General features: G+C 36.2%; 1 protein-coding gene and 1 non-coding gene across 2 annotated transcripts in view; both read right to left on the reverse strand.

The window, feature by feature from the left end:
* The window catches only part of SPTA1 (spectrin alpha, erythrocytic 1), a 181,203-nt gene that overhangs the window by 112,872 nt on the left and 40,802 nt on the right, over positions 1-27,529 (reverse strand). The window contains exons 13-19 of the mRNA XM_045841426.1: positions 18,919-18,996; positions 18,623-18,778; positions 14,779-14,983; positions 12,154-12,335; positions 9,954-10,197; positions 8,585-8,707; positions 2,927-3,144 (exon numbers count right to left, since the gene is read on the reverse strand). Of these exons, the coding sequence (XP_045697382.1) occupies positions 2,927-3,144; positions 8,585-8,707; positions 9,954-10,197; positions 12,154-12,335; positions 14,779-14,983; positions 18,623-18,778; positions 18,919-18,996 (1,206 nt within the window). The remainder of the gene's footprint in view (positions 1-2,926; positions 3,145-8,584; positions 8,708-9,953; positions 10,198-12,153; positions 12,336-14,778; positions 14,984-18,622; positions 18,779-18,918; positions 18,997-27,529) is intronic.
* LOC123820692 lies at positions 7,339-7,440 on the reverse strand. Its single transcript, XR_006786007.1, has one exon. It is a non-coding gene; the product is annotated as a U6 spliceosomal RNA (small nuclear RNA).

The following is a 27,529-nucleotide window of genomic DNA, read 5'->3' on the forward strand; positions in this document are numbered from 1 at the left end:
AAGAGCCTATGCACTCCAGTGTTCATAGCAGCACAATTCACAATAGCTAAGTGCTGGAAGCAACCTAAGGGCCCATCAGTAAATGAATGGGTCAAAAATCTATGGTATATTCACATGAAGGAATACTACACAGCACAAAGAAAGAAGGAGCTCCTCCCCTTTGGGACAGCATGGATGGAACTGGAGAGAATTATGCTAAGTAAAATAAGCCAGGTAGTGAAACACAAATACCATATGATCTTACCTATAAGTGGAACCTAATCAACAAAACAAACAAGCAAGCAAAATATAACCAGAGACATTGAGATGAAGAACAAACTGACAGTAACCAGAGGGGAGGAGGGAGGGGATAATGAGGGGGAAAAAGGGTAGGGTTTTCAGGAACACCTATAAAGTACACATGGACAAAACCAAAGGGAGGTAGGATCAAGGTGGGAAGTGTGGGTAGCATGGGTGAGGAAGAGTGGTGGGGATAAAATGGAGACAACTGTACTTGAACAACAATAAAAAATAGTTAATAAAAATAAAGTACCTAGGAATATACTTAACCAAGAAGGTAAAAAACATGTATTCATAAAACTGTGGAAAACAAGAAAGAAATTAAGGAAGACAAACAAAAGGAAGCATATGCCATGTTAATGGATTGGAAGAGTCAACATCATTAAAATATCCATACTACCCAAAGCAATCTATAGATTTAACACAGTCCCTATTAAAATACCAATGATATATTTCACAGATTTAGAACAAACATTTCAAAAAATTATATGAAACCATAAAAGACCTTGAATGACATCAGCAATTTTGAGAAAGAAAAAAGTAGCAGGGATCACAATACCTGACATCAAACTACACTATAAGGTCACTGTAGTCAAAACAGTCTGGTACTGGTATAAGAACAGACACACAGATCAATGGAACAGAATATACAGCCCAGAAATAAATACAAATCTCTATGGTCAATTCACACATGACAAAGTGGAGAAGCATAAAATGGAGTAAAAATAGCCCCTTCAACAAATGGTGCTGGGATATCTGAAACAGTACATTAAAAAAAAATGAAATTTGACCACCCACGTACACCATACACCAGAATAAACTTAAAATGTATGAAAGACTTGAACATAAGCCACAACACCATAAAGGTCCTAAAGGAAAGCATAGGTAGTAAAATTTCAGATATCCCACACAGCAATAATTTCACCAACATATCCTCTAAGGCAAGGGAAATGAAAGAATAAATAAATGGGACTACATCAAATTTAAAAGTTTCTGCACAGCTATAGAAAACATTATCAAAATGAAAAGGGAACGAACTGTAGGGGAAAACATATTTTCCAACAATATCTCAGGCAAGGGTTTGATCTCCAAAATATACAAAGAACTCATACGACTCAATGCCAGGAAGACAAACAATCCAATTAAAAATGGGTGAAGGACTTGAAGAGACACTTCTTCATGGAGGACAAACAGAGGGTCCAGAGTCATATGAAAAGATGCTCAGCATCACTAGCCATCAGAGAGATGCAAATTAAAACCACAATGAGATACTTTGTCACACTGGTCAGAATGGCCATCATTAACAAATCAACAAACAACAAGTGCTGGTGAAGATGTGGAGAAAATGGAACCCTAGTGCACTGTTGGTGGGAATGTAGATCAGTGCAGCCACTGTAGAAAACAGAACTTTCCTCAAAAATAAAATTAAAAAATGAACTGCCTTTTGACCTGTCAGTTCCACTGTGGGATTATACCTAAGAATCCTGAAGAAACACCAATTCAAAAGAACCTACACACCCCAATGTTTATAGCAGCTTTATTTACAAAAGACAAGTGCTGAAAAAAAGCCTAAGTGTCCATCAGTAAATGAGTCAATCAAACAACTGTGGTACATTTACACAATTGAATACTCCCCAGCAGAAAGAAATAAGGATCTACTACTCTTAGGACAGCATGGATTGGAGATATTATGCTAAGTGAAAAAATTCAGTGGTGAAATGCAAAAGAAAAACAAACAGGCAAAATAGAACCTGAGGCATGGAAACAAGGAACAGACTGGCACAGGCCAGATGGGAGGGGGGATGAGGATATGGGAGGAAAGAAGTGGAAGGGCCTAGTTAATAAATAAGTATGGATGACCATGCACATTGACAACAGTGTGGGGATTGACTGTGGGAGGGCAGGGGAGAGCAATGAGGGAAAATTGGGACAATTGTAATAGAACAACAATAAAAAATGGTTAAAATGGAAAATTTTATCTCAAATATTTTACCACAATAAAATATATATTATCTGTAAAAAATAACAATTTATATATATTTTCTTCAATCAACACAAAATCAAAAGTACACAAGTATTTTATCAACACACACCATAGCTAAAAGTAGCTGTTGCTGATCATGGTACTTTGTGAGATTAAACATTCACATACATTTAGATGGCCATTTTAATTATTCCTGGTGCTGAAAGTTTATGAAATACTGTATCATCTTCCCATATGACAATGAGCAAAACAAAGAAGTGACTATAAATGGTATTATGAACTTGGGTATTCTGCTTGTTCCAACATGTCTGTCTGAGTTTATTTCAAAAAAATAATTTAAGTAGATTACATGGTTATTTTGTGAAATCTCAAGGTTACTCTGGGAAGTTTAAAATGGGAGACCAAGACAAGCATGAATTTCTCATGCCTTTCTGACTTTACATACTCTCTAGGGAATCTATGGATTTCTGTGGGATTAGGAAAATATAATGTATCTTTTGGGATCTCTGCCAACTGTGAGCGTATCCCAGAAAATGAAGTCCAAAGACTATCATATCACTGTAGAAACCCCAAATAACCTATCATGACTTGTAAATGCCCCACAAATTATTCCAGTACCATTTGGTGAGTACTAGACAATGTCCATTCCCATCTCCACCTTACCCCAGCTGTTTCTTCATCAGCTCCATAGTTAGTGTTGTCTACAATAGGTTCTTTCTCTCTAATCCATGCTTCAGCTTCATGCAAGTCAGCCAGGTACTGCTGGAACTGGACATTGGCCTCTAGATCATTTTGCCGCCTATCAGCTCGAGCCTGTAGAGACTGCATATTCTCGTTCAAACTCTTTATCCTAGAGGCCACATCTTCTGCAGCAAAGTGTCCTATGGAGTAGTTATAAAAAAAGGTAATTGTTACTCTGATTAACATTCACTACAATTCAATTCTTTTGATAACCTCGGGGAGAGAAAAGGAGGCATGAGGATGATGCTTATACTCAGTGTGACATTTTACCTAAATTCCTGGAAATTGAAATGATGGATGCTAATGAGGGATAGGCACATATAGGCAGTAGTGTAAGTGTGTCTGGGTGGTAGTTAATTGGATGGTATATTCTGTTATACAGACCTGAAAACAAAATACCTACATGAGGGTGCTTCTGAAAGTTTCAAAAACATGTATTCTTTGGACTAAACAGAACTTTCAACAGATTTCCATTTCTTTTCATGAAGGACTTATTACTATATAAATCTCTCTCTACCTAAACAATTGAAAACAGGACCAGAAACTATGAAATGCAGTATTTTCAGAAATTAGGGAGAGGATTATGAATCACAAGAGAAGGTAAAGAAGTGAGGTGTGTCCTATCATTGCCACAGTTTATATCTGGGGCAGTTTCTAGGCTGTAGTGCTAGGAGGGTTAACCCAAAAAGACCTATCAATCACACTGAGTTGAGGAGACAGAAATCCGATTTGGGGGAAGATAAGGCAGGTAGAGCTTGTGGAATTGAGTACTGAAGAGAAAGGTGTTACACAAAGATGGAGCTTCTAATATATGCAAATATATGCAAAGAATACTCTATTGATTGCTTTAAAAATTTTAATCCCAGGATTATTTATAATTTTTAAATATTACTAGGGATCACTTTAAGCTTTCCTTAAATTGTGATATTTGTATGGATAGTTAACATATCAGAAACTGAAACAGAAAAATTTTAAATCTATACACAAGTATTTATTCCATTAACAATTAAAGGGTGTTCAATCCACAGCCCATGGGCTGTATGCACCCCAGGAGGGCTATGAATGCAGCCCAAAACAAAAATCATAAATTTACTTAAAACATTATGAGACTTTTGCTTTTGTTGGTGTTTGTGTATTTAATGTGTGGCCCAAGACAACTCTTCTTCCAGTGTGGTCCAGAGTTGCCAAAAGTTTGGATACCCCTGCTTAGAGAAATGGCCTTATCACATATCATGTAGACCTTGGGAAACTTCACTGTACACTTATGAAAGAGTGAGTGTGAAAAAGTATAGGAGACCGTTCTGAGTGGTGTGAACCCAGCTCCCACTCTGAAAGGCCAGTGGAAAGTGAGGTCCAATGCACAGGACGCACACCCATGGATAGGTTCTCCCATGGGCAATCAGGCCTGCATTGTATGTAGGCTGCTTTGAGACTTGCTTTTTGCTAAAACTCCCCCACCCTGAATTGAGGCAGCAGGTGCTTACTATAAATTCTTAAAGTCTGTGCTAAACCTCCCCCTTATGGAATGTAACCAGTTCAACCATTTCTGCCCTGGGCCTGCAACAACATTCTCTTTGAAGTAATTCGCATCATTCTTTCCTTTGTTTTCTGTAAAAGGTAACTACCTAAAGCGAATCAGAGCACAGTAAATGAGGACCCTCCTCAATGTAATGTGCCCAGAAAAGCAAAAAATGCTTGCCAAGGCAAGGGTAAGCATGCTCTCCTCTTGAGAGAGTGGCCATGCCTTCCCTTTTCCTCCACAGGACTCGGTAGTCTGTGTGAATTTGTCTCATATCTTATCCACAGTGCCACAGACACTGCTTGTCAGTGTCTGCATCAAAAAAGCAAATATCTTTGCATCATTATGAAAACCACAAAACAAAAGTTAGAGAATCATCACCTTAGAATAAATGCACATGCATGTGTATACACACACCATAGAACTATAGCTAATAAAAAACATAGGACATGCAGATGTCCAACAGACATATGAAAAGATATTCAATGTTACTAATCATCACAGAAATGCAAATTAAAACCAAAAGAGGTAGCATATTATACTTGTCAGAACAGCTATCATCAATAAATCAACAAACGACAAGTGCTGGCAAGGATATGGAAAAAGGGGAACTCTTTTGCACTGTTGGTGGGAATGCAGACTGGCGTAGACACTGTGGAAAGCAATGTGGAGATACTTTAGAAAATGAAAATGGATATTCTTTTTGACCCAGCAATCCCACTTATGGGAATATATCTGAAGGAACCCAAAACACTAATTCAAAAGAACATAAGCACTTCCATGTTCATTGTAAAGTTATTACAATCTCCAAGATATGGAAGCAGCCCAAGTGCCCATCAATAAATGAGTGAATAAAACAACTATGGAACATTTACACAATGGAATACTACTTAGCTGTAAAAAAGAAGAAAATTTTATCCTTTTTGACAGTATGGATGGACTTTGAGAACATTATACTAAGTAAAATAAACCAGTCAGAGAAAGACAAATACCATATGATTTCACTCATATATGGAATCTAATGAACAAACTGTACTAACAAGGAGAATGGGGTCAGACTAATAGATGAAGAGGAGAAAGACAGCTAATGGGTAAGGAGGTTATGGGTTGGAGAGATTGAGCAAAAAGGAAAAAGGGCTTATGGACATGGACAACAGTGTGGTGATTGCTGTGGGGAGGGGGTTATAGGAGGACTAAAAGATAATATAAGAAGACAATAAAGATTAACTTTTATTTTTAAATATTTTATTAATTTAGTTTTAGAAAGAGGAGAAGGGAGGGAGAAAGAGAGGAAGAGAAAAATCAATATGTGAGAGAAATGTCAATTGGTTGCCTCTCACATACCCCCAACTTGGGTCTTGGCCCTCAACCCAGGCATATGCCCAGACTGGGAATTGAACCAGTGAACTTTCAGTGCACATGCCAGAGATCAATCTACTGAGCCACACCAGCCAGGACTAAAGATTAATTAAAAAAAATAGCATTCCACTGTGTAAATACACCACAGTTTTTTGATCCACTCATTTACTGATGGACACTTAGGTTGCTTCCAGCACTTGGCTATTGTAAATTGTGCTGCTATGAACATTGGGGTACATAGGTTCTTCTGAATTGTTGTTTCAGGATTCTTAGGGTATAGTCCCCACAATGGAATTATGGGGTCAAAAGGCAGTTTCATATTTACTTTTCTAAGGATATTCCATACTGTTTTCCATAGTGGCTGCACCAGTCTTCATTGGAGGAGCTCCTAACCCTTTGCAACAGCTGGGATGGATATGAGGAACATTATGATAAATGAAATAAGTCATATGGTGAAAGAAAAATACCATATGATCTCATCAGTGCAACCTAATCAACAAAATAAACAAGCAAACAAAATATAACCACAGGCATCGAAATTAAGAACAAACTGACAGTAACCAGAGGGGAGGTGGGAAGGAATATTGGGTGGATTAGGAGGACGGGTTGTCAAGGAACATGTATAAAGAACACATGGACAAAGCCAAAAGGGGGTAGAATTGAGGGTGGGAGGTGGGGAGGGCTGGGATGGAGGGGAGTGGTGGTGGGGAAAAAGAGACAACTGTACTTGAACAACAATAAAAAAAGATTTAAAATTTTTCAAAAAAAGCAAAAAGAAGTAAATATATATTTTTGTTTTCTCTGATACTTTTTACGTACTTTATTAATTTTTATTGTTGCTCAAGTACAGTTGTCTCCATTCCCCCTCCCCACATTCCCCTCTGCCCCACCCACCCATCCATCCCCACCTCTCACCCTCGATCCTACACCCATTTGCTTTTGTCCATGTGTCCTTTATACATATTCCTTGAAGACACTTCCCCTTTCATTTTATCCATTATCCCCCTCCTCCTCCCTTCTGGTTACTGTCAGTTTGTTCTTTATTTCAATGTGTAATAAATACACAGTTGCCCTGGCTGGTGCAGGTCAATGAATTGAGTGCTGGCCTGTGAACAAAAGGGTTGCTTGTTCAATTCCCACTCAGGGCACATGCATGGGTTGCTGGCCAGGTCCCCAGTACAGGCTGATGGGAGGCAACCACATACTGATGTTTCTCTCCCTCTCTTTCTCCCTCTTCCCTTCTCTCTAAAAATAGATAAATAAAGTACTTAAAAGGTACACAGTTAATCCAAAGAAAACAGAAACTGATGAACAATAGTGACAACAAAATACCCAAAATGTTAGATTTATATTTACCTGTATTGATAATCACTTTAAATGTATGTGGTTTAAATGTTACAGTTAAAAGGGAAAAATTACCAGATTGCATAAAATAAAAGCAAAGTCTGAGTTTATGCTATCTATAATAAATCTGCTTTTTTTGTTTGTTATCCTTATACAGGGGTCATGCTAATCTCTGAATTGTTTCAATTGTAGTGTATGAGTTGCTGAAGCAAGCATAATAAGAAATCTCTTTTAAATGTAAAAAATAATAATGAAAGCAAAAGGATGGAGAAATACATATCATGCAAACATGAGTCAAACACAGAGTGACTATGTTAATGTTGTACTAAGTAGTCTTTAGAATATCATCAGAGCTATATCATAATGTTAAAGATTTAAATTCATCAATAAGATAAGCCTGAATATATAAGCAGCAACAGGGCTTCAACACATATGAAACTAAAAGAGCTAAAGAGGGGCATAGACAATAGTAAGGTGATTGTGGGGCGAGGGGTGAGTGGAGGTAGAAGAGTGTATGGGGGAATAAATGATAATGTAAAATACAATAAAAGTGAACTATTAAAATATAAAATGAAAAATAAAGAAATGAAAAGAGGAATAGATAAAATCCATAATCACATCTGGAGATTTCAAAAAAAGAAATAACATGAATCACTATACTGAAATAGGCATCCCAAATAAATATTTTTAGGCTTGAATCACTCAACTGAGATCTGAACTTTTGTTCAGCAATCTGAATTTTAAATTATACTTTTGATAGCTGGATACTGGCTGGCATCAACAGAGGGAAAAATCCCAATGTAATCTGCATTGGTTCTACCACACCTGGTATATGATATTTGGTTCTGAACAACATTTAACCAAATGTGGTTTCTGAAGATGAGAGAACAATAAGCGGAGAGATATTGAGAGTATTAAACCACCAAAAAAAGTAAAGAATAAGTGTTATTTACCATAAAGATTACAAGATATTGGAAACTTCAAATGTGTCTTCACAGATTTGGAACTTCCAATATGGAAAAAAGGACTTGATTTCTTTTATGTAGTTCTGTAATTTAAATTCTGAATTTTATAACTTCTACAGAAAATCACATTGATTATTATGATAATATATTTTATTTTAATAATTTCAGCTTTACATAAAAATAGAAATGATTGGCTCATGAGGCAGGGAGTTTCCTGTTATTGGAATATACAAACATTGTGTCTGTCAGAAATGCCCAAGGGGAATTCCTTCATTGGATGGTAACATAGATCAGATATCTTTAAATTCTCTTAAAACCCTAAAATTGAGTAAACTTTCTTCCAATAAGTTTGGCATAAAGCTGATTGTTCAACTCAATCTGAATCATACATACCTTCCTTTACCATTTTGTTTCCCCTCTCGGTTATCATGTGAATTCGTGGCTCATGGTTTGCAATGTCAGCCTGGATGACTTGATGTCTGTTCAAAAGATTCTTCGAGGCAATCAGGTCCTTGCCTACAGATGAAAAGTAATTTCAATGTCTGGTTTTCTAGTTTGAGGAATAAGAAGAGGTTACTCTACTCCTTCCTAACTCTCAGACCTACAAGTTCTTTTCTTTGACATCCTAATCATTGAGTGAACTTCCTGAAATGTATACCATTTGTCTGAATTAAGTCTGCTTAGCTCTGTTATTTTCCTTGCATCTTTGTACTAAGAAAATTCAATTCCTTATCTTACAAAAGATGATAAATAAAGTACCGTTCTCTTTGGAAGACAGGTAGAAAGGCAAGTAACTTTCCAGCTTAAGTTTCCAATATTTTGCCACCAATTTTCTTTTAGAATACTTTTGTACAAAAATCAGGACCTTCCACTTCTAATTACTTTAGATGTCAAAGAGTTATTAAATCCTCTAAATTTAGAGCTTTTCACCATGGAATTGGCACAATGTTTTGAACTTTTGTTTGTAAAGATTAGAAATAATTTATAAAATGTGCCTCACACATTGCTTAACATTAATAAGCATATAACAAATATTATGTACTGTTATTTTTCTCCATCTTTTTAGATCCCCAGTGCATCCTTCTTGTCCCCATCTATGCTTCACCTATCTTACTTCCAAAAATGTCTTCCCTATACTTCACAGTAAATGTCTCTCCAGAAACTTTCTGTGTCCATCCACCATTCAAAGAGATCTTTTTCTCTTCCAGGAAGTTTTACTGTACTAAGCTCTTCATTATCACCATTGTCTGACCCTCATAGCTGTTCTCAATAAATTCATGTTAAGTTTACATTATATTTATATGCACTTCTTTCTCTATTTCAATGCAAATGTCCTGGCACTGACAATGGTAAACTGATAATTTCCAAAGAAAAGAAAAATATGTACCTTATCTGTTACTTTACCTCCTTTATACTTATAATATATCATATAGTTATAAAAGAGATCCCCCAAGAATATAAGTAAAAACTCTTGTTACCTCAAACACTAACTATGGTCACTCAACCAAGGACCTTGGCAATAACATAAATTAGAGAAAGTAGCCAAGATCAGAGCACTCTAGCTTTTCTCAAAAGGCTGAAATTCATGGCACTAGTCAAGTCTGGTTTTAGGAAGTAAACTTTTAAGTACATATTTAAGAAAAATTTCTCATGGAAGATTGAAAAGAGCAAACTTTGCTCCACCAATACTCTTATCTCAGATCTCTCAATTTGCAGAACTTGGAGCTCTCCTTAGGGCTCAACTTGCTCAGTTTGTACTAACCAAGGAAGGTAGAAGCTGCTGAAGGTTCAGTCTCTTGGATCCAGGCCTCCTCATCCTCTGTGTCTCTGCAAATCTGCTGTAGGTGAAGAAGGTCAATGAGCTTCTTTTTCCGGGTAGCCAGTGGTTCCTTCAGAGCCTCAAACCTGGACACCAGGTATTCCTGTCTTGCCCGTATGTTCCCAGCATCAGGATGATCTGTTTCTTCAAAATATGTCACCAGGTCTGTGATGGTGTCTACTTGTTCCTAAGGAAGAAATTGAATGGGTGTCAAGAAATCATGTTATTTAGTAGAAAGAGATGACAGTTTGGTGTAGGGAGGGCATGGAGAGAGAATCAGCTCCCATATGTACTGTGTTAGAACTTCAAATCAGTAAAATAAAATGGAAGGGGTTGTTAGATTGAGAACCATTTCATCAATCTAAGAGTTATTTATGGGAAAGTAGCTTTCAAAACATATACCAGGAGGAAAAAAATATTTGTAGAGCATGCCAAAGAAATAAAAAATATCAGAACTACAGAACCTTAATTGTTGTGGCCCTAAGGAAAATGGCAAGAAGAAATTTCAGTCTCAGTTCACCTTTCATCCTCTTTCTCTCCATTTAAAATGAACTACAATTATAAATACCATAGACACTGCTGGGACTTTGGTTTGTTGCATAGCAGGAACAATGCCTATGAGATGAAATGTGATGTCACAAAACAAATGTCAAAGAAATTTAAAGGTGCTGCCTTGGTCAATACCTAGTTGTGTGAATGGGAATAAATCACAGTCCCCATTTGGGCCATTATATAATAAAGAAGAAATACAGAAACAGAGTTTAAAAACTCTTCCTGGAAATAAAATGTTAATTGTATTTCTATATGCTAAAATAGGCACAAAAGATATATTCCATCTTATTAGTGAGATAAAATATGGATGGTCTGCAGAAAAAATTATGTAGGATTTTTATTTGTCTGCTTGTTTCATCAATTTGTTGGGGTAAGGGAAAGCAGTAAATAAAAGTTCTTTCAAAAGATAGGTGGACAATAGGCATTGGTTTCACTTATTCTATTTTGATATCCAATTCTGAACCTATAAATGTTTTGATGTATCTTTTCTCAAATTGGAACAAAATATTAACCATCAACAGCTTCTCAAAACATATACACACTTCTCCATAAAAAAATTAAAGTCTCTATAAATAAGATTAATATCTCTCACTAGCCAACTGTTCTCATCTCTTTGGCCGCTTTAACTTTGGAAAACCTAGTAGTGTAATAGAGTGATTTTGAAACATCATAATTATATCATCATTATGGATTGATGCATTATTTGAAAACCTGTAATGTAGTCCAAAATGCCCCGAAAATAAAAGACTTTATATAGATTTTGTTTTTCTACCTCAGTCTTTTACTTTACTCCAAACTCCTTCAAGTCGTGCTTAGAGCTATATAATGAGGTTTTTGCTCTGTGTTCTCTAGATTACTCTGTCTGTTCTATTTCACCCAAAGTGACCAAAAATCAGATATCATGAAAGTGTAATCTTTCTAACAAGAAAGATTAGTGAGACCTAGGAAACAGCAGAGTCATTTTTAAACATAAGCTAAGATTCATAGGGTTAAGAAACTGAGTCAACTTGAAGTAGATTTCCACTGAGGTTTCAAAAAAAATCATATTTAGTATTTATAGAAACTTACTGGATAAATTTACTTAAAATAATAGTCTGGTGGAAGCATGCCAGGAGTGTAACCCAAACTAAGAGCCTAAACATCTCTATCACAGATTTGCCCCTGGTGTTAATTTGTGAAGTTGCTTCACTTGTACAGGTTTCAAATTTCTGAACAAATCAACAAAATATAGTAGTATTAAGATATGTTCAAGCTTTGAATCACAGAATGCTCAAACAAGAAGAGGCAATTGCATCCAAACCTTTATTTTATAGGAGAAATAAAGGTGTGAAAAGGTAAAAGATTCACTAAAGATCAGAAAACTAGCAATTGGCAGACTATATATAAAATCCATATTTCTGGATTGAGTGTGCAGTATTATATTAAGAAAAGTCAATAAAGTATTATATCAGCCATGGGGTTCTGACAAGAGACACCAGGTAATCTTTATTTTGTTTATCTCTTTCTTTTAATAATAATTACTTATTATGAGTTTGTTCAGAGCATATGTAACTGTTTTGGCCTACATCTGGTCAAAGAGCTAGCAACAAACCTGACGAGTAGCCACACCAGATTCCAAGAGGCTGTGTTTCCTGAGTAGATTCTGTACATCAGCCAGGCCTTTCCCATAATCCTCAGAGGTAGCCTGACACTCCACTTCCTCAAGCCAGTGCTTAAGGTCTTCTGCATTATTTTCAAATTGCAGCTGCTTGTTAGCGTCATATAACTGGGTCCCTGGGAGAAGACATTAAGTATAAGACAGGTACCATGACTACTTCTTTTTTCTTTTTCTATTTTTAATTGTCATTTATTTTTTAAAATATTTTTTATTTTTATTGCTGCTCAAGTACAATTTTCTGCCTTTTCTCCCCAACACTCCAACCACTGCAGCCTTCCCCACTTTGTTATTCCAACCCCCTTGTTATTGTTCATGTGTTTTTTAATGTATTCTTTTTTTTATTTTAATTGTTGTTCAAGTACAGTTTTCTGCCTTTTACCCCTACCCAAGCCCACCCTCCCAGCCCTTCCCACCTCCCTCCCATTTCCACTGCCCCCTTGTTATTGTCCATGTGTCCTTTATACTTGTTCCTGCAAATCCTTCCCATTTACTCCTGAAATTCCCTCCTCTCTCCCCTCTAGTCACAGTCAGCCTATTCTCAATTTCAGTGTCTTTGGTTATATTTTTTTTGTTTGTTTGTTTGTTTGTTTTATTGACTAGGTTTCTGTTAAAGGTGAAATCATATGGTATTTGTCTTTCACCACCTGCCTTATTTTGTTTAGCATAATGCTCTCCAGCTTCAACCAGGCTGTTGCAAAGGTTAGGAGCTCCTTCTTTCTTTCTGCTGCATAGAATTCCATTGTGTAAATGTACCATAGTCTTTCCATCCATTCATTTACTGATGGGCACTTGGGTCACTTCCAGCACTTGGCTATGGTAAATTGTGCCTCTACAAACATTGGGGTGCATAGATTCCTTTGGATTGGTGTTTCAGGGTTCTTATGATATAATCCTAGCAGTGGAATTGCTGGATCAAAAGACAGATCCATTTTTAGTTTTCTGAGGAAATTCCATACTGTTTTCCACAGTGGTTGTACCAGTCCGCAATCCCACCAACAGTGCACTACAGTTCCCCTTTCTCCACAGCCTCTCTAACACTTGTTGCCTGTTGCTTTGTTTATGATGGCCATTCTGACCTGTGTGAAGTGGTATCTCATTGTGATTTCAATTTGCATCTCTCTGATAGCTAGCAATACTGAGCATCTTTTCATGTGTTTCTGGATCCTCTGTATGTCCTCCTTGAAGAAGTGCCATGATTACTTCTAATTACAAAATAATATACCTTCCATAAACTTGAGAAATTTAATATTTTGATAATCCAATGTGAAAATGTTTAGCTATCATATGTAATCATACAAGAAGCCAACTTAAATTTGTACAGCTTGGTGGTATTTGTTTTTCATAAAGTAGTGTTCTCAAAACAAAACAAACAAACAAAAAAACCCAGTAAGTTCATTCCCAGTGAGGTACAGTGCTGTGGTCTTTGATTTTAAACAGACTGGGTATTTTCACATGACATTTCTTGCTTTATTTTTAGACCTCCTTTTCAAAGGGATTCAAATCCAAATACTGCACTTTCCAAGAGAAGTATAAAACTTAGGGTTAGTTCAGTTTAAAATGTTGAATTCTTTTTGTAGATTTTTTTCACAACTTTGTTAGCCCCTTCTTAGTTTTCATTCTTCATCACAAAACATGCCCCACAAATTTTTTCTTTCAAAAATTTCTTGATTATGTCCACTGTTCCAAAACTTGTTATTCTATGATATTATAGGAATGATTTATAATATTTCTGTGTAGCAATTACTGTATCTCTTGACGGTGGCGAATAGTTGAAATTTCTTATTGTTATAGTCAAGTTATTTTTTTTTCCTAAACCAAAAATCAGAAAGTCATCAAACAAAATCAGTATGCTATACCTATTCTATAATGAGGGCAAAGTCATATCTACAGAGGATGTTTAGAACAGGGAAAATATTCACAGGAGAACCTCATCATTTGTGTTAATTGTGTTATTTGTGTTAATTGTGTTGATTATTAATTATCCACTGGAAGAAGTGAGTTCATATATTAGTAGAAACATTCCAGTCATATGTGGAAACAAATTTAAGAGCTCACAGTACAGCCTGAGCACTTCGAAAAAGGAAAAAAGTCATCAAGCACAATTTATAAAAGTGAAATATTGTGGGAACATCACATGTGGCACTGACAATCTTATTTTAATGTTTAATTTACCTGGGTCATTATATTTTGTCATGTTTACGGAGCCAAAACATGTAAAACAATGTAAGGACACTAGTTTTAGGTGCATAGACAATACAGAATGGTTGCTGTATATTCATTCAAGAAATAATATAAAAAGTTAAAAGGAAAAAAACAGAGGTAATTTCAGTAAAAAAATACTACATGTATGAAGAAAACCTAAAATTTTGTAACTATATAGTGTTATAAATTTAGGCTGAATTTAGAAAACATCATGACCAATGGAAGAAGACACAGGGAAGCAATTAAGAAGCATCTTCTCTCATTGAGGTCACCAGGTAAATTGAAGGTGATAAAGGTGAAAGTGGTTAGGTTTCAGAATCTAAAAATTAGCCTTTCAACAAAGCCTCTGCTTCTAACCTTTCTGTGCTGTAGCCTCCAACAGTTCTTTCCAGAGGCTGGCAACTTCACTCACACGAGCAGCCACACTGTCAGAGGCATAGTGACCACCCTCAATCATCTCCTGACCAGTTTTTTCCAGGTTATTGAGTAGGATCTCATTAGCTGCCAGTTCTTCTTCAAAGACTTGCTGCTTTTGAACCCGGCTCTTCAAGTTTTGTGTATCCTAAGACAAGATGGAAAAAAAAAAAGAAGAGGAAACCATTACTTGAAGAATGAGGGGAAAACATTTTAAAGACAGCAGTTATTTCTTACCGTGCACTAAGAAGAAGATAAAAGGCAGAACTGTCTTTCTCTAAGTATAGAGACAGAGAATACTTAGCAAACTCACAGGACCAATTCTTTTTATTCTTCTTTTTAAAAAAAATATTGTTCAAGTACAGCTGTCTCCATCTTGCCTCCACCACCACCCCACTCCACACATCCCCAACTCCCACCCTCAATTCTGCCCCTCTTTGCCTTCATTCATGTGTTCTTTGCACATGTTCTTTGATGACACTACAACATTCCCCTTGCCATTATTCCTTCCACCCTCCCCTCTGGTTACTGTCAGTTTGTTCTTTATTTCAAAGGCTCTGACTATATTTTGCTTGCTTGTTTTGTTGATTAGGTTCCACTTATATGTGAGATAATGTGGTATTTGTCTTCCAGTGCATGGATTATTTCATTTACATAACATTTTCCAGTTCCATCCTTGCTGTCGTGAAGGATAGAAAGCTCATTTTTCATTCTGCTGTGTAGTTATCCATTGTGTAAATATACCATAGGTTTTTGATGCACTCATTTACTGATGGGAACTTAGGTTTCTTCCAGCACTTGACTATTGTAAATTATACTGCTATAAACACTAGGATGAATAGGTTCTTTTGAATTGGTGTTTCAGGATTATTAAGGTATAATCCGAGCAGTGGAATTGTAGGCTCACAATGCATCTCTATTTTTAGTTTTTTGAGGAAATTCCATACTGTTTTCTTTTTTAAAGTATATTTTATTGATTATGCTATTACAGTTTTGGCAATTTTTTCTCTCCTTTACCCCCCTCTTCCCTGCACCCCCAAGGACTCCAGCCTCACCCTCATTAGGTCATGCCCATGGGTTACACCTGTAAGTTGTTTGGCTTCTCTATTTCCTATACGATTCTTAACCTTTCCCCATCTATTTATGCCCACCATTTATGCTTCTTATTGCCCATACCTCCCCCCTGCACCATTCTTCCCCTGCTCCTTCCCACTGAAAATACTCCATGTGCTCTCCATTTCTCTGGTTCTGTTCCTGTTCTAGTTGTTTGTTTAGTTTTTGTTTTTATGTTCAGTTGTTGGTAGTTATGAATTTGTTGTCATTTTACTGTTCATAGTTTTTTATCTTCTTCTATTTCTTAGATAACTCCCTTTAACATTTCATATAATAAGGGCTTGGTAGTGATGAATTTCTTTAACTTAACCTTATATGGGAAGCATCTGCCCTCCCATTCTAAATGATAGCTTTGCTGGATATAGTCATCTTGGATGTAGATCTTTGCCTTTCATGACTTCGAATATTTCTTTCCAGCCCCTTCTTGCCTGCAAGATTTCTTTTGAGAAATCAGTTGATAGTCTTAGGGGAACTCTGTAGGTAACTCTTTCCTTTCCTCTTCTTGCTTTTAAGATTCTCTTCTTATCTTTAATCTTGGGTAATGTAATTATGATGTGTCTTAATGTACTCCTCTTTGGGTCCAATGCCCTTGGGAGTCTTTGGGCTTCCTGAACTTTCTGGAAATTTATTTCCTTTGTCAAATTGGGGAAGTTTTCCTTCATTATTTATTTTAAAATGTTTTCAACTTCTTGCTCTTGTTCTTCTCCTTCTGTCACCCCTATAATTTGGATGTTAGATTGTTTAAAGTTGTCCCATAGATTTCTAATTCTCTTGTCATTTTTTAAAGTTCTTACTTCTTTATTATGTTCTGGTTGGATGTTTATTTCTTCCTTTTGTTCTAAATTCTTGATTTGAGTCCTGGTTTCCTTTTCTTCACTGTTGACTCCATCTATATTGTGCTTTATTACACTTTGGATAGCCTTTGTTTCTTCCTTCATTTTGTGACACAGCTCAATCAATTCAGTGAGCATCCTGATTACCAGTGTTTTTAAGTCTGCATCAGATAGGTTGTCTATATCCTTGTTGCTTAGCTCTTTTTCTAGAGTTTTGACCTGTTCTTTCATTTGTGCTATATTTCTTTGCACCTGTTAAGTTGCAAGGGGAGGGGCCTTATGTATTCTCTAGGGCAGGGCAACCCTCTGTGCTGTGCATGATGTTGTCTGTAGGGGAAGGGTCAGAAAGGGAACAATGCTGCTTGCGTACTCTGTTCTAGCCCCACTTTCCAAGGAACTCTCCTATGAGACTGGTACTTTCTCTTACGTGGCAACTCCCACAGTATTTCTCCCATTGAGTCTTGAGTATAACCCCCTTTGAGTCTTTAGTTTCCCATTCAGCCAGCCCCACCTCACCCATACAGTCTGCTGCCTTGCTGCACATCCTCTCTGCTCAGCTGCCCATCTCCCATCTCCACCCTTCCTAGTGGTCTGGGTGAATGTTTCTTTAACTCTTTGGTTGTCAGAGTTCCATGCAGTTTGATTTTCTGGAACTTCTGTTTGTTTATTATTTTAAAATTGGTTGTTATCCTTCTTTTGGTTGTGTGAGGAAGTGAGGCATTTCCACCTACACCTCCATCTTGGCCAGAACTTCCATACTGTTTCCCACAGTGCTTGCACCAGTCTGCCTTCCCACTGTGTACTAAGGTTTCTTTTTTCTCCACAACTCTTCCTTCTATACACATGCCAGATGTGGCTAATCTAGCCTTGTTTTTATTTTTACTGAGCCAGGATATTTCCTGAAGATCATTTTAAACATGACACCTCATACAAGAAATAACAGAGCTATCATAAAGAATTAAAATTATATTCCATTTCTATCCTAGTATAGCTATCATCCATCTGTTTGCCCCATATAGAGAGGATCTGCATACCCTTAATACACTGGAACTGTACCTCCTTTTCAGAACACAAGCAGATAGTGCTAATCTTAAATAATAAAAGGTAAATATAAAATAGTAGTTCTCATGGTTCTATAAAGATACATTACAAAAGGGTCTGAGGTATACATTTAAGACTAAATGATAATTCAAGAAGTTCCCAAGTAACACAAACTAAAAGAAGATGGAGAAAATTTAAACCCACATTCACCTTTTCAATAATTCATGCATCTAATCCACTTATGTTAAATTGCCTTCTAAATAATTGGTTAATTTTGGACAACTGATTTCACAATTTACATTCCTGGTTTTCTCATCTATAAAATTAGGAGTTGTTCCTTTCCAGCTACAAAGTTTTATAAATTTATATTATACCAATCCCTTATGTTGCTTTTGAGTTTTAGTAACTTCCAGTAAATTTAAGTGTATATTATAATTAAACACACTGTCTTTTTACTATAAGGGTGTAGAGGGGAGCAGAAAAAGTGACGAAGGGACAACAAAGAGCTAAATAAAGAGTAGTCCCTCTCTTACCCAATTCTATTTAAGGACCATTGGAAATTGTGCCGGGGGGGGGGGGGGGAAGGATAATGGATAGCGTATAGGAAAACCAGAAACTAGATTTTTGGCTCTTAACCAGATATTGCCTTAGGGAAATAATCGCCCTTCTCTGAAATTCTGTCTCCTCATCTATAAAATGAGGTTTACTATCTGAACACTATGGTCCTTTCAGCTTAAAGACTGTAATTCCATGAAACTAAGTTCTGATGAATATGTCAAGGGTTAAAAAACCCTACATACCTTATAATCTTCATCATCTGCCAACTTTTTCTTCTTGTTGATCCAGTTCTTCAGGTCATCTGAGTCCTGATACAGTTGCTGTAGACACAATGAATCCTCCAGCAATCTTCGTCGAGTGGCAGCCCTTTCACGTAGGGCATCCCGCCGAGCCAACAGCTGCAAAATCATGAGCAAACTCATTGTCAGCTAAACAAAGTGAGGACATATGAGATTCATTATTCATATTGGTCAAGGTACCCTCAACACTCTCCTTGACACTAATGCACAGACAGGCACATATGAGTTATTGAACATACCCCATCCCGGAGAGCAGCAATATTCTCTGAATCATAATGATTATTGCCAATCAGTCTGGTTGCAGTCTTGTCTAATGTCTGAAAAACAAAACAAAACAAGACAAAACAGGATTGTTTTACTTCAGCAACTGCTGAGTTTGTGGCCACAGTTTGGGAAGGTAGTTGAAGAAGGAATCACGGTATAGTTGAAGAGGTCCTACCTCTAATTTCTGTTATGAATTGTATTTCAAAATGTAGACTTCAGGCAAGTCAGTTACCTTTTCCGTGTGTGTGTGTGTGTGTGTGTGTGTGTGTGTGTGTGTGTACACATAATAGCAAATTAATTCTGATGTCACAAGGTGAATATGTGATCTATTCTTACATTTTTAAAAGCAAGTACTATTGATATAGCCATGTCCAATGGTCAGTCCATCAATCTATTTATGTATGATCTAACATGTATATATGCATTTATATCTAGTAGTATAGTTATATCTATATCTATATTCCTACCCACATGAATAGAGGAGTCAAAATTGTAAAGGTAATTTTTAAAATATTTATTTAATTTACAGTCGACATTTAATATCATGCTGTATTAGTTTCAAGTGTACAGCATAATGATTAGACAATTATATAATTTACAAAGATAATTCTAGTACTACCTCTTGATAATTGTGGTAACCACCTGGTACCATCCAAACTTATTAAAATATTGTTGACTATATATACTATGCTGAACTTTACACCCCCATGACCATTATGTAACTACCAATTTGTACTTATTAATCTCTTTAAATTTTTCATTTAGTTCCCTATCTCTCCCCCATCTGGCAACCATCAGTCTGTTCTCTGTATCTCTGAGTTTGTATCACATTTGTTTGCTTATTGATTCTGTACTTTAGATTCCACACATAAGTGAAATTATATGGTCAGTCTTCATCTGACTGACTTAGTTCATTTAGCAATATACACTCTAAGTCCATCCATGCTGTTGCAAATGATAATACTTCATTTTTTATGGCCAAGTAATACTCCATTGTATATATGAACCAAGTGTTCATTATCCACTCATCTACTGATGTGCATTTGGGTTGCTTCTATATCTTGGTTATTGTAAATAATTATGAAATCCATATAAAAGAGCATATGTTCTTTTGAATTAGTGTTTTGAGTTTCTTCATATATATACTTAGAAGTGGAATCATACAATTTCTGGATCATACAATAGTTCTATTTTATTTTATTTTATTTTACTTTATTTTTTAATTAAGTATGTATTATTGATTATGCTATTACAGTTGTTCTATTTTTCTCCTTTGCCCCTATCCACCCAGTACCCTCATTCTCTACAGGGATCCCCCAGTTAGTTCATATCCATGGGTTGTGCATATAAGATTTTTGGCTTCTCCATTTCCCATACTATATTTAACACTGAGTTATTTTGTACCTACCAAGTTTGATGCTTATTCCCTGTATCATTTTCCCCATTCTCCCCTTCCCCTTCCCAAATGATAACCCTCCATGTGATCTCCATTTCTATGATTCTTTTCCTGTTTTAGTTGTTCGTTTAACTTTTGTTTTTATTTTTTTTTTAGATTCAGTTGTTGATAGTTGTGAGTCTGTTATTTTACTGTTCACACTTTTGATCTTATTCTTACATAAGTCCCTTTAACATTTCATATAATAAAGCCTTGGTAATGATGAACTCCTTTAACTTTACCTGCTCTGATACGCATTTCTTCTACCCTTCCATTCTAAATAATAGCTTTGCTGGATAGAGTAATCTTAGATGTAGGTCCTTCCTTTTCATAACTTGAATACTTCTTTCCAGCCCCTTCTTGCCTGCAAGGTTTCTTTTGAGAAATCAGCTGATAGTCTTATGGGAATTTCCCTATAGGTAACACTCTGCTTTTCTCTTGAGGCTTTTAAGATTCTTACTTTATCTTTAATGTTTAGAATTTTAATTACGATGTTCTTCAGTGTGTACTTCTTTGATTCCAACTTGTTTGGGACTCTATGAGTTTCCTGGACTTGTATGTCTATTTCCTTTGCCAAATTAGAGTTTTCCTTCATTATTTGTTCAAATAAGTTTTTAGTTTCTTGCTATTCCCCTTCCCCTTTTGGCACCCTTATGATTCAGATGATATGTTTAAAGGTGTCTCAGAGGTTTCTAAGCCAGTCCTCATTTTTTTTAATTATTTTTCTTCATTGTGTTCCAAGTGAATGTTTATTTCTTCCCCCTTTTCCAAATTGTTCATTTGAATCCCAGCTTCCTTCCCTTCACTGTTGGTTTCCTTAATATTTTTCTTCATTTCACTTTGTATAGCCTTCACCTCTTCCTTTATTTTGTGGCTATCCTCAATAATTTCTCTGAGCATCCTGATCACCAGTGTTTTAAACTCTGCCTCTGATAGGCTACCTACCTCCTTGTTGCTTATTTCTTTTTCTGGAGTATTGATCTGTTCTTTCATTTGGGCCACATTTATTTCCTCTTTGTAAAAGATTTTTTTCTTTTTAGAGAGGGGGAGAAAGGAAGGAAAAAGAGAGTAAGAGAAACATCAATGTGTGGTTGCCTCTTGCATGTCCCCTACTGGGGACCTGGCTTGCAACCCAGGCATGTGCCCTGACTAGGAATTGAACTGGTGACCCCTTAGTTCAAACACCAGCCCTCAGTCCACTGGGCCTCACTAGCTAGGGCTGGTGTGGCTCATATTTCTTTTTCTTTTCTATTCAGCAGCCTCCCTTGTTTCTGTGTACTATGTAGTGCTGCTTTGACTCTGTCTTGGCACAACTGTTATGTTGTAAGGGACAGAGATTTAGGTATTTGCCAGGGTGGGGCAATCTACTTCACTACTTTGTGGCACTGTGTGGGGGAGGGGTCAGAGAGGGAAAAATGCTGCTTGATCAGCTCTCACCCCATTTATAGTCATTTCCCCCACTTCCCATAAACAACTGGCACCCTTCTCACTGCTGCCCTGGTTCTGATTTCCTGAGTGGGGGGTAGTTTGTGTATGTCTAGGACCCTGTGGACCTTTTAAACAGACTGTCTTGAGGGACCAGCAGTTTCTGTGGGAAGCTGCTACCCCAGCCTCCACAGGTTTTTACAGCCTAAGGTTATGAGGCTTTATTTACCTGGCACTAGAATCCTGGGCTCTGTGGTATGGCCTGAGCCTGGGATTGCTCACTCCTCAGTTGTTCCTCCCAGTTTTTATCCACTGCACATGAATGTGGGACCACCCATTCTGCCAGCTACCACCACTGTTGTCTCATTGCTGTCTCTCCATGCCACACTGTGTCCTCTCTGCCCCTGCTTCCTGTCTCTGCCCCTCCTACCTATCTTGATGAATATATCCTCTTTAACTCTTTGGTTGCTGGACTTGCATATGCTTTGATTTTCTGGCATTTCTGATTGTTTTTTTGTTTTCACATTGGTTGTTATCTTTCTTATAGTAGTGTGAGGAGGTGAAGTGTGTATACCTCTGCTTCCATTTTGGCAGGAAATACAATCATTCTATTTTAATTTTTTTAAGAACTTCCATGATGTTTTCCATAGTGGCTGCACCAATGTGCATTCCCACCAACAGTGCAGCAGGGTTTCTTTTGACCATGAAATATCCTTCAATTTCTTTATCTACATTTTTGCCAAATTTTGTTTATTGATTTGTTGATGATAGCTATTCTGACAGATATGCAGTGATATATTATTATACTTTTAATATGGAATTCTCTGATGATTAGTGATTTTGAACAGCTTTCATATGTCTATTGGACATCTGTATGTCTTCTTTGGAGAAGTGTCTATTTATGTCCTTTACCATTTTTTACTTGGATTCTTTGTTTTTTGGTGTTGAGTTATATGACTTGTTTATAACTTTTGGTTATTAACCCTGATAAATGCATTACTACAGAATATTGTCTTACATTCAGAAGGCTGCCTTTTTGTTGTTACTATATTAAAATTAGTTTGATGTACTTATTTATTTTTCCTTTTTTTTACCTTGCACAATGAGATATATCAGCAAAAAATATATAGCTAGATTAAATGTCAGAGATTTTACTGCCTATGTTTTATTCTGAGAGTTTTATAGTTTTGAATATTACAGTTAACTCTTTAATTCATTTTGGATTTATTTTTGTATATAGTGTAAGAGGGCGATATAGATTAAATTTTTTCATGTACCCATCCAATTTTCTCAACGCCATTTTTTGAATAGAGAGTCTTTTCCCAATTGTATGTTCTGGACTCCATTGTCAAATATTAATTGACTATGGAGGCATGGGTTCATTTCTGGGCTCTGTATTCTGTTTTGTTGATTTATGTGTCTGTTTTTATACCAGTACCATGCTGTTTTGATTACTATAGTTTTGTAGTACAGTTTAATATCAGAAAGTGTAATGCCTACAACCTTGTCCCTTTTTTTTTTTCAAGATTGCTGTGATTATTCAGGATCATTTGTGGTTTCATATAAATTTGGAATTATTTGTTCTAGTTCTCTGAAAATTTCCATTAGTATCTTCATAGGAATTGTATTAAATCTATAGATTGCTTTGAGTAGTATGAACATTTTAATAATGTTAGTTCTTCCTCTCTTTAAGCACAGTATATGCTTCATTTATTTGTTTGCTCTTAGCTGAAAGAGTTATTTTTATATTTTGTATATAAACCCTTTGTCAGAGATATTCTTTTAAAACATCTTCTCCAATTTAGTTGGTTACCTTTCTATTTTGTTGATGGTTTCATTTACTGTGCAGAAGCTTTTTAGTTGGATAGAGTCCCTATTGCCTTTGCTTTCTTTGCTTTTGAGGACAAATTCATAAAATCTTTTCAAAGACCAAAGCCTATAAGTTTAATATTTATGCTTTTTATGTAATTTATTCTTTCAGTTCTTATAGTTAGGTGTTTGATCCATTGTGAAATAATTTTTGTATATGGGAACAAACAGTAGTCTAGTTTCATTCTTTTGCATGTGGCTTCCCAATGTTCCCAGCACCATTTATTGAAGAGGCTTTTTTTTCTCTATTGTATGTTTTTTGGATTCTTTGTTGAAAATTATTTGCCCATATTCATGTGGGTTTATTTCTGTCCTCTCATTTGTGGCCCATTGATCTGTGTGTCTGTTTTCCTGCCTATACCAGGTTGTTTTGAATACTGTTGCTTTGCGGTATATTTTGAAGTCAGGGAGTGTAATGCCTCTGTCTTTGATATTTTTTTGCATGATTGTTTGGCTGTTTGAGGTGTTTTGTAGTTCTATATAAATCTTATGACTTGTTGCTTTATTCTTCAAAAATGCTATTGAGATTTTAATAGGGATTGAATTAAATCTATATATTGTTTTGGATAATATGGCCATTTTAACTATTTTTGTTCTTCCAGTCCATGACCATGAAATATCTTTCAATTTCTTTGTGCTCTTTTCAATCTCTTCTAATGCTTAGTAGCTTTCAGTATCTAGTTCCTTTACATGCTTTGTTAAGTTTACTTTTAGGTATTTTATTCTTTTCATTGCAATTGCAATAGAATATTTTTTCCACTCTTTCTCTGAAATTTCATTTTTAACACATAGGAATGCAATGGCACTTTGTACACTGATTATTATTATTAGCAGTATGAAACTTTACTGTAATTGTTTATTGTTTCTAATAGATTTTTATTGGAATCTTTAGGGTTTTTTATATAAAGAATCATTTAATCTGTGAAAAGTGAAAATTTACTTCTTCATTCCCAATTTGGATGCCTTTTCTTTCTTTCTATTGCCTGATTGCTCTACACTATATTGAATAAGAGTGGTGAGAGTAGATATACTTTTCTAGTTACAGATATGACATCAAAAGTTTTCAGTTTTACACGATTAATTATGATATTAGCTGAGGGTTTGTCATATATGCCCTTTAATTTTTATATTTATTTATTTTTATTGTTTATGCTGTTACAGTTGCTCCCATTTTTTTTCCTTTCCTTACCACCATCCAGTCCCATCCTCTTTCCTCCTTAAGTTATTCCCCATTTTTTTTCATGTCCACAGGTTGTGCATAAATATTCTTTGGTTAACCCCTCACCACCTCTCATCCTATTTCTCCCTCTGTTCTGGCAGCTGTCAGTTTCATGCATCTGAGCTTCTGTTACTATTTTGTGTATTAGTTTATTGTGTTCATTAGATTCCAAATATATGTAAGATCAGGTGGTATTAGTCTTTTACTGACTGGCCTAATTCACTTAGCATAATATTCTCCAGGTCCATCCATGCTGTTGCAAAATGTAAGAGTTTCTTCTTTTTTACTGCTGCATAGTATTCCATTGTGCAAATGTACCAGGGATTTTTTTATCCACTCATCTAATGATGGGCACTTAGGCTGTTTCCATATCATGGCTATTGTAAATAACACTGCTATGAACATGTACATATACTTTTCATATGTATGAGGGCATGTATATTTTTTGTATTGGTGTTTTGAGATCCTTAGGATATATTCCCAGAAGTGGAATTTCCAGGTCAAAAGAGAGTTGTATTTTTTTTATTTTTTGTGAATATCCACATTGTTTTCCACTGTGGCTTCACCAGACTGCATCCCCTGCAAATAGTGCACTAGGGTTCTCTTTTCTCCATACCCTTGCCAATAGTTGTTGTTTGTTGATTTATTGATGGTAGCTATTCTGCAAGTAATATCTCATTGAGGTTTTAATTTGCATTTCTCTGATGATTAGTGATGTTGAGCATTTTTCTATGTCTATGGGTCCTCTGTTTTTCTTTTTTGGAGAAGTGTCTATTTAGGTTTTTTACCTATTTATTCTCTTTTTTCCATTTTTAATTGTTCTTCAATTACAGTTGTTCCCATGTTTACCACATTCCTCTATCCTGTCCTATCCACCCCCACCTCCCAGATCCAATCCTCCCCCTATTGTCTTTTTCCATGGGTCCTTTATGCAGGTTCCTTGATGACCCTTCCCCTTCTTCACTCCTTCATACCCCTCCTCCCTCACCTTTGGTTACTTTCAGTTTGTTCTTTATTTCCATGTCTCTGGTTATATTTGGCTTGCTTGTTTGTTGTGTTGTTTAGGGTTGTTTCTCTTCCTGGTGTTGAATTGTATTATTTATTTGTATATATTGGAGATTAAAACCTTATGAGATGCATCATTGGTGAAAGTGGATATATGGCCTTTATTATGTTGAGATACATTCTTTCTATAACCATTTTACTGAGTGTATTAATCATAAATGGATGTCTTTTTTCAACCCTTACCCAAAGAAAATTTTTTGTCATTGCTCTTTAAAGAGAAGGAGGAAGAGGAAGAGAAAAACATTGATGTGAGAAAGAAGCATCAATCAGTTGCCTCCTGTACATGCCTGGACCAAGGATCGGACATGCTGGAACTGGGATTGTACACTTTCAAACAGGGGACTGAGCCTTTAATCTAGATCCTGACTGGGAATCAAACCAGCAGCATTTATGTTATGGGATGACTCTCCAACCAACTGATCTACACTGGCCAAGGCATAAAGGGATATTTTAATTTATCAACTGCTTTTCCTGCATCTATTGATATAATTATATCATTTATCACTTATTTTGTGAATGTGATGTATTGCATAGATTGATTTGTGCATGTTGAACAATCCTTGTGCCCTTGAAATGAATCCCACTTTGGTTGTAATGTATGATTTTTGTGTCTATCATTGTACTTGATTTGCTAAGATTTTCTTCAAGTTTTTTTTTTGCACCCATATTCATTTTGGTTTTTTGTGTTATCCTTGCCAGGTTTTGGTATCAGGGTTATGTAGCTGTCATAAAATGTGTAAAGAAATATTGCCTCTTGTTCTATATATTTGGAAGAGATAAAAAAAGAATAGATATCAAAACTTCTTTGGATGTTTGGTAGAATTTACTAGTGGAGCCAGTTGGTTCTGGATTTTTACTTTGGTGGGGGGGGGTGTTGATGGTTGTTTCAATTTTCTCACTGTTGATCAATCTATTTAGAAGTCCTAGCTCTTTGTGATTCACCCAGGAAGGTTATATATTTCTAAGCACTTATCTATTTCTCCTAGGTCATTGAATTTTGTGCCATATAGTAATTCATAATATTCTTTTATGGTCCTTTGTATTTCTGTGGTGTCTACAGTAAATTCTCTTTCATTTCTGAATTTGGTAATTTGAATCTCTCTCTCTCTCCCCCGCCCCCTCCTCTCCTCTCCTTCTCTCTCTTTATCTCTAGAGGAAACTTTTTAAAAGAATCAGCTCTATCCTTGGCTGGGTGACTCAGGTGGTTGGAGTGTGATCCTGTGCACCAAAAGGTCGCAGGTTAGATCTCCAGTCAAGTCACATACTTGTATGTTTTAGCCCCATTTGGGGTTCATATGAAAGGCAACCAATCACTGTCTCTCTCTTAACATAAAAAAATAAAAGAGATCAAAGATGTTGGCAGGATAGGTGGGAGTGTACTCCACTTCCCCCTGCACACAGGTAAAACACCTAGCCAATCTAGTGAGGAACAGAGTGAACAGCCAACAGTACACCAATATATATGAAGATTAGAGACCAAAAATTGTAGAGGACATTAAAAAATCAGATGGTAAGGAGAGTGGTTCAGGACAATAAGGTCCTTGGGACCAGTGCAGGGACCAGGCGGGCTGCA

This window comes from Phyllostomus hastatus, unplaced genomic scaffold (assembly GCF_019186645.2).
Source record: "Phyllostomus hastatus isolate PE091 unplaced genomic scaffold, TTU_PhHast_1.1 phas_contig_36, whole genome shotgun sequence".
NCBI classification, from domain to species: Eukaryota; Metazoa; Chordata; class Mammalia; order Chiroptera; family Phyllostomidae; genus Phyllostomus; species Phyllostomus hastatus.